This window comes from Gossypium arboreum, chromosome 6 (assembly GCF_025698485.1).
Source record: "Gossypium arboreum isolate Shixiya-1 chromosome 6, ASM2569848v2, whole genome shotgun sequence".
Taxonomy (NCBI): domain Eukaryota; kingdom Viridiplantae; phylum Streptophyta; class Magnoliopsida; order Malvales; family Malvaceae; genus Gossypium; species Gossypium arboreum.
In genome coordinates, this window is record NC_069075.1 from 4,759,583 (window position 1) to 4,768,026 (window position 8,444).

Sequence of the window (8,444 nt, forward strand, 5' to 3'; positions counted from 1 at the left end):
TTTTCACATATGACATGAAAAAAATACAAATAATTATAAAAAAATTTAAATTTAATGAACTTTTATTATTTCTATGCGATAACTTATTTTTGGTTCATGTATTTCTATTATTCAAAATTTTTTGGTTATATTCACATACTATATAAGTTAACTTAAAATATAAAAAATAAAGTTAGCCAGTTTAATAATCATTATATTTTTAGTATTTTTTATTTTTAATAAAATTATTGATTTTTATAATCTCAAAAGAAAAAACTTACTAATTTTTATTATTTCCAATTACAAGTATGTGATGCAAGATGCATTTAAATATTTCTATCTAGTTTTTAAAATTTTCAATTTTAGTGTTTTATTTATTGATTTTTTATAATACTTATTCATACGGATAGCATAGAAGTGATTAAAGCTATTGAAAATAGACAATCGACGGTTCTTGAATTCAGCCATAGTTAGAAGAATCAAATAGATACTAAAATATGAAATATTGTAATTTTTTTATTTCTAGTAATTTGATGTAAGCACTTTGAATTTAAAATAATTAAATTATATTGGAATATTGAAATACGGATATCATATAAAATGTTGTATGCAAATACTACCCAATGATCAAATGTTGAAAATTATTTTAACATTCCAGTGTATTTTAACAAGAAAATAATAATTAAAAACATATTATAAAATATGACATAATATGAAAATACGTTAAAATCCATATAATTTATATACAAAATACAAGTGTCATATTTGAAAAATAATTTACTATCCATCTTTTCCTTTTTACTTTTAAAATAATTATCCACCATTTTATTCAAAAATAATTTTTCTACGTGGAAGAAAATCAAAATTTTATTATAAAAATATTTTTAGTGATTTTTTAAACAAAATTTTCAGGATTTAATATCTTAAATGTAATCATTTTTGAAACAGATAGTACGAAATATCAGTAGAAAAACACTTTTTCCTGAAAAAAATATCATTTTCAATGCAACTTCACTTATAAAATCATGCATGGCTTCACTTGTTTTTCTCGAAGTCCCATATTTTCTTTCAAAATCCGTACGTCCCCTTCTCACTTTTTTTTTAATGCTTGTACATGTGTGCATGATCTTCTTTCTATATTCAAAAAAGGTTTTTCTTTTTCTTTAGAGATTAACATGTGATATAAGATGATGGGTATTTGTCAAAATTCATGTTTTTAATGTTTTTGTTGGTTTTATGTGATATTTGATGATTGGTATTCATAAAAGAAAAGATATTTTAATCTGCCAAAATGAATCAATGTAAGCTTATCTGGTTGTTAAAGCTTAAATTTGTGTTTTTTACTATAGTTTGATGTTTTAACGTTTGATGCTAAACCAATTCTCTTATGTGCTTAACTTTTTTTTTTTTTTTGGATAATCATCAGTTGATTTTTAATGTATTTTAAGTTCAGTAATCTGTTTGTTTTGTTCAGATTTTGCAGGGTTTAGTTTGATACTTCGAGTGATATCAGTAAAGAAGAGTATGGCAGGGAAGATTTCATATATATTTCTTTGTATGAATGTGATCCCCCTTTTAGCGGTAAAAACCCCTTAAAACTTTGTCAATTTTTGTCCTTTATAATGATGTTTATATGTTTCATTTATGTAATTATTATGTTGTTGATTAATTAAGGCTGCTGCATCACGAGCTTGCTCTGCTCAATCTGATGCAAAATGTTCTCAAACCGGTGAATGGAATGGGGAATTTTTCCCTGGAATTCCCAAAATCAAGTATGAGGTAAATACTCTAATGATGGATGTATTTTCATACTTTGCTACTACAAAAGCATTATGTTCTTCCTCTTAGCGAATTTCATTAGAAATCCGAAATCTAATTGTGATTGCCTTAGTGTACTTTATACAAACATTTGATATTCAACACTAATTTTGGTTGCAGGGTCCTTATACCAAGAATAAATTTGCATATAAATGGTATAATGCAGAAGAGGTGATTCTTGGGAAGAAAATGAAGGTCAGTTTCTGTTTCTATGAGATTTTTCGGGACACTAATGGCCACTGACAAGTGATTGGTATCGTTTTAGGACTGGTTGAGATTCAGTGTGGCATTTTGGCATACATTCCGTGGAACCGGTGTTGATCCTTTCGGTGCACCTACGAAATTTTGGCCATGGGAAGATGGTACCAATTCCATTGCTATGGCAAAAAGAAGAAGTAAGATTTGAATGTTAATTACCAACCTACCTTTGATCATCGATTGATACTAATATGCAACATGTAACTCTTTTTTATCCTTCTCCAAACAAATTGCAGTGAGAGCCAACTTTGAATTCATAAACAAGCTTGGTGTTGACAGGTGGTGTTTCCATGACCGGGACATTGCTCCCGAGGGCAAAACACTTCAGGTTGGATCATTTTATATATTCAAATGCTTGGATATAAACTGGTTTTAGAAAGCTTTTGATTGATGTCTATCAATCAATTTTATTTTTATCATGTTTGGTTGTAGGAAACTAATTCAAACTTGGATGAAGTGGTGAAACTTGCTAAAACACTTCAGGTATCTGGCTGAATAAGTACCTAATATTGGATTGGAGCTCTTTACGCTTATTTATTTATGTTTAAACAAAAATACTTTCAGTAAGGGAACTCGTTACGCTATCATGTTGATAGCCTCAAATGGTGTCCTAGCCCATCTAAGAGCTTGCCAAGTTTCTTGTGGATCAATGTCACTACCCTTCTCTGCATCGTTTACTAAGTGTCAATTTCATTGTTTCCTAGCAAAGAACCACCCATCAAAGCTATTGTAATAGGGTTAACTGAGCCGATTCGAACAGGCACAAGTCAACTAAGGTATTCCTATAGCAATAGAGGGTTATAGATTTTCGGTTTATGAGGTAGTATGGGATTTCTAGTAGGTGAGAAACTCACACGTTTAATAGCACAGAGATAGGTTTTGTGCATGTCGTTATAGAAGCCAAACTATGTGGGTTTGTTCTTTTTTCTTTTTAAGTTTTTCTCCATGTCTATGTCCGAATATGTCAAACTTTGGTGTTAGACATGAATATTTTAAGAAAATGAAGAGTCAGAGCAACCATATAGTGGGGGGTCTATGATATTCATTTTATGTATCCGTGCTCTTGTAACATCATACATATATATATGATTATGGCATGAAAAATTCCGTGCTACAGATTTCACATTGCTCAAAATAATTTAGCATTTCGTGTTGTCTTTCTGGTATGAACAATTATTCTTGCATGTTGAGTTTAAGATTTACCTGTTTAAGTTTTTTCTTGTATGAAAAACGTCAAGGTATTTGTTTCCTAAGCATCTCTTTTATGCTATGCAGGGAAACAATATCCGTCCACTGTGGGGTACGGCTCAACTATTTATGCATCCTCGTTACATGCATGGTGCTGCTACAAGGTAATCATCTACATTGTTCTGACCCTGAATCTGATGTTTTGCATATATCTATTGTATATCATGTATGTATGTATGCATGCATGCATGCATATAGAAGAAGGTGACTAGTTTGTCCATCGATGAACTTAAATCCTGTCTGTTTTGCAGCTCTGAATTGGGTGTATATGTATACGCTGCAGCTCAAGTCAAGAAAGCCATGGAGGTAGGTGTTTAATCATTTATAACAACAAAAGGGAGCTGTGTATTTTTGTCCTTTATAGGTGTTTAATCATTTATAACAACAAAAGGGAGCTGTGTATTTTTGTCCTTTATTCTTTTATGATTTTTTTCCTTTAATTTTTTTAAATTGCTTTTAAAAGACAATCTCTCCATGGTTGAACTAACTGTTTGAACCAAGAAATGAAGGTCCACCTCCGATCCAGTTTTTTAATTCCTTGATTCAGAGATTATGTTGGTGTCCTATTTCTGTTAATTTTTTTTTTCTATAGGTGACACACTATCTAGGTGGAGAAAACTATGTGTTTTGGGGTGGTCGTGAAGGTTATCAAACACTATTGAACACAGACATGGAATTTGAACTTGATCATATGGTATCTATGTTTCTTCTACATTTCTTACTATGTTTTTCAATTATGTTATTCATATTTTTCATTTTTCTGATTCATATTCAGCATGTTTCTGGACATGGGTATGTGGATATGTCCCCCTGAAAACCCTTCAGATACAATAAAAAAAAATTGAGAAAAAAAGTTGAAAATTACCCATATCCAACACTTACAATCGAGTTTTGTTCCAACACGGTATATTCTTTTTTACTAAAATTTTTAGTGTATTTGGAAAACAATATCTTTAATACTCATGTTCAAATATGTGTCTGATTCAGATATCGAATAAAAATGCTTTAGAAATAAAATCTCGGAGCAACATAATCCAACGCAGTTCTTTAGTTATCATCAAATTAAACTGTTTGATATTTTGATAGGCAAAATTTCTTGAAGCTGCGGCTGCCTACAAGAGGAAGATTGGATTCACCGGTAATTATCCATTATAATAATCTTAAACATTGCATGGAAACTTCCCTCCCTTCCTGAAAATTTGCTATGTTGTTCGGATTTATGTATGAGTGTTGGTATATTGGTATGTATTTGAGATATTTTTATATTTATGTTTGAATATGTGTTGGACGAGGATATCAAATACGGATATTTCAAGAAAAACGAGGAATCAGAGCAATATAAAATACGAGATTCTTTTTTATTTTTTTACGTTTTGTTGAAAGTCTGATGGAACATAATTTGATCCAGGAACTCTATTGATTGAACCTAAGCCTCAAGAACCTACAAAACATCAGTATGTTTGAACAATCCCATATATTTTATGTAATTTATACTAATCAAATCCTTTTTATTGTTTTATGAACTATGCTTAATTTTTTCCCAGATATGATTGGGATGCTGCAACAACAACTAATTTCTTGCGAAAATATGGGTTGATTGGTAAGCTCTAACGAGTTCTCTTCTCATCTCTCATAACTATCGTATAGAGGTGTTCACAGACTCAGTTTGATTTATGTATATTATCAACATTGTTCTTATTTGTCAAAATTAGACTTAGTCCAAATATAAGTTTAAAATTTTTCAATACTCTCATCCATATTTAAAGCTGGATAATTTAACATGTATTTAATGTTATATGTAATATTTAATTTTGATGTGAAAAACAGGTTCAAGACTTAACTGTTGGAGCTAGTTCAACATAGACCTAACTTTTTACCCAATTTTGTTTTCCAAACTTAATGTTTTTATCTAAATCCACTCAAATATTGAGTAAGTGTTTGAATTTAGACAAATAATCTGACTCTTGGTCTGGTCTACTTTCATAATTTCCTAATCATGGTTTCAACTTTCTGCACTCATTGTGTTTTATGATATTTTGTGGTGCAGAACTATTTTCTTTGTATTTGGTTCCAAATAGACATTATAATGAAGTCAACTGTTTTAAATTAATGTTCCTTAATTGAGTGTGAGTATCATATATAAATTTTTGTATGTATATATATACCTATTCACCATTCACTTTTGCAGGGGATTTCAAACTTAACATTGAGTGCAACCATGCCACACTCTCTGGTCACAGGTTTGTGATGTTCCATGTGTCAATTTTCTTGTTTTTCAATATACTTATTATTTCAAAGAAAAGGTGTTCCTAGATCAGGTCAAAACTCGAAATATGTTGAAATTCTTTATCCAAGCTCGGTTCGGGCCTGAGGTGACCCTTAATATTTTATTAGTAAAACAGTAACTTGGACTGGATTGGTCCTGAATTATAGATCACCTTGTCAAAATGCTTGACCTGCACAAGTCGCCTGAAGATGTCTATCGTAGGGTAAGCTAAACCAAATGCATGCATGTAATTCGCAGTTGCCATCATGATGTTGAGACTGCAAGAATCAATGGATTGCTAGGAAATATTGATGCAAACTCTGGCGATGCTCAGACAGGTACTATTTAATAACAAAACCATTCTTCTCTTACCAATGTCTTTTCATGTTCTGGTGAATCTTCTATTATATCTTTATATAGATATCCAGATATCTGTTTAACATAAATTTCAAACATGAGTTCTTCAACAAAAATGAAGACTCAGAGTAACAAAGATCCTTAAAATGTTTCTATTTTTTGTTATAAACTTGGTATTAAAATCCTCCTAGAGTTGAGAATCCGGATTTGTTTGCTATACAGGTTGGGATACAGATCAGTTCTTGACAGATACTCGAGAGGCAACTATGATCATGCTAAGTGTGATTAAAAATGTATGTGATTGATTCTTTTTAATACCTTTTGATAGTTCATTGAGATTTTCTTCCTTACGCTAAGACTTTTCAATATCCGGTGGTTGCCATTGGACCAAATATTTCGAAGTTGAGCTAAGTTGTTCTCAAACAAGGAGAAAACTCTCCCGGTGTTTATTTTCTCCATTCACAATACTCCTTTGTTTCAGGGACACTAGCTTCTTATCGTTTGACCCAACAGACCTTTGGTGTTCGATGAGAATTTATTTATCATATTTGGTTACTTTTGTTTATGACAGGGAGGATTAGCACCAGGAGGCTTAAACTTTGATGCAAAATTGTGAGTGTCAACTTTCCCTTGTTATTTTCTTGCAGTTGTATCGTATCCTATATTATTCCAACTCTTCATTTTGTTCAAGAATCCGTATTTGATTCCTCTGTTCGATACATATCTGGATATGGTATAGGTATATAACTTTGTAAGCATCCTCCAAATCAGTGGAAAACCATTAAAGAATTTATACTTATCCTTATCAGACACATCTTGTACCCTATGTTACTTGAACTCGTCGTGAGTATTGGATATGAGTACTTGTCTAACACGGTATTAGTCAAAATTTTCTTATTTGTCGGACATGGATAGTTTAAGAAAAACAAAGAATTTGAGCAATATAGTCCGTATTCGACTATCACATACAAGTTCAACTCTCATTTTCTTCATCCATGGTTTTGTAGACGGAGAGAGAGCACAGATGTTGAGGACTTGTTCATTGCTCATATTGTTGGAATGGACACCTTAGCCCGTGGACTCCGATATGCTGCCAAGTTGATTGAGGTAATACCAATACGAACATAAAACAAATACATAAATGTAAAATACTTTAAACATGATTATGACACGATAAATTACACGAATACGATATAGATACATGATATTAATGAACTTGATGATTATATAGGATGGTTCTTTGGCTAAGCTTATTCATAAACGATATTCAAGCTTCCATAATGAACTCGGTGCCCTCATTGAGGTGATTTTTTTTTTTAATTTCATTTTTGGACTAAAGCAAGGCATTTCCGATGACTGATTGAAGTAATATATTATCCTACAGGCTGGTAAAGCTGATTTTGAAATGCTTGAGAAGAAAGCAATGGAATGGGGCGAACCTACGGTTGCTTCAGCCAAGCAGGTACTTGAATATATAACTTCGTGTATATGCATGTGTATATAAAAGGTATCTTAAAGAATGTAGGGTCAGAGCAGTATAGGTTTATATGCTTATTTAACTTCATGATAGACTGTTATGAAATGTCTCTTGAATATTACGGTGAAGTACAGGGTTTAAGGTTCAGGGCTCATGACTCATTTGCATGTTAGATGTTCTCTCAAACTTTCATTTACTAGCCATTGACATAAACAAATCCGTAATATTGTATGAATCAAATTGAACCAGATCAAATTTGAAAATGATTATATTGTTTATGTTGTTGCAGGAACTTGCGGAAATGATCTTCAACTCTGTGCTATAAGAGGGACCTTGACTAGCAATGTCTTTTTGCAATTTAGCATTAGGAATAATTGATGGTGTTTTATCAATAAGTACAGTTTATGTAATTTTCTTCTCTCTTTTTTTAGTCTTTTGTGCCTAAATTTGACTTTTTTTAATTTGGTATTTAATTTTTTAGGTCCAATTTGGTTCTCTTTTTCCTATTTTGATATTTAATTTTTTGTCCAATTTGATACTTGAAACAATGTTAGTTTTTGAGGTAACAAAATAATCAATGTACAGATAAAAGACATGGTGTTTCTTTTTGTATTTTAAATGTTCAACTTTTAGTTTTATTTATTTATTTCATTTTATTAATTTAAAATAATATTTTTTATTTTAAATTTTTAAATTCTTGTTTTTATTCAATATTAATTCATTCACAACTCAATTCATATTTTTAGCATAACATAAACTTTTTATGTTTTGACATTTAACAAACTTAAAATTCAAATCTTAAACTATTTTCAATCAATAAAAATTTGAAAAAATCATAAAAATCATTTTAAATATTAATTGAATCTATACTAAAATCCACAATATTCAGCCAAAAAATACATATGTTACAAATAATCATTTCACAACATACATATTTTGTTTTAAATGCGGTAAAAGCAATTCCTATAGATAGAATAGAAACAAGCAAAAGAAATTCCAGACGTTTTTTCATTAAACTAACCTAATTGCCATGTTGATAAA

The 8,444-nt window shown here is 30.7% G+C and overlaps 1 protein-coding gene across 1 annotated transcript; it reads left to right on the forward strand.

Annotated features, from left to right (window-relative positions):
* Positions 1-932: 932 nt before the first annotated feature.
* Positions 933-8,012, forward strand: LOC108485750 (xylose isomerase-like). Its single transcript, XM_017789593.2, has 21 exons — positions 933-1,056; positions 1,454-1,560; positions 1,654-1,758; positions 1,918-1,992; positions 2,063-2,192; positions 2,292-2,383; positions 2,488-2,538; positions 3,331-3,407; positions 3,555-3,609; positions 3,896-3,997; positions 4,390-4,441; positions 4,712-4,757; positions 4,848-4,903; positions 5,492-5,543; positions 5,828-5,907; positions 6,149-6,219; positions 6,498-6,538; positions 6,934-7,033; positions 7,158-7,229; positions 7,311-7,388; positions 7,693-8,012. Exons 1-21 carry the CDS (start codon positions 1,005-1,007, stop codon positions 7,726-7,728), a joined length of 1,530 nt encoding a protein of 509 aa, XP_017645082.2. The 5' UTR covers positions 933-1,004; the 3' UTR covers positions 7,729-8,012.
* Positions 8,013-8,444: the final 432 nt, after the last annotated feature.

Coding starts and splice junctions, on each gene's coding strand:
- LOC108485750 (XM_017789593.2), top strand. CDS start 1,005: ATGCATGGCTTCACTTGTTTTTCTCGAAGTCCCATATTTTCTTTCAAA. Junction 1,561..1,653: donor ATGTGATCCCCCTTTTAGCG/GTAAAAACCCCT, acceptor TGATTAATTAAG/GCTGCTGCATCACGAGCTTG. Junction 5,544..5,827: donor GCCACACTCTCTGGTCACAG/GTTTGTGATGTT, acceptor TGTAATTCGCAG/TTGCCATCATGATGTTGAGA.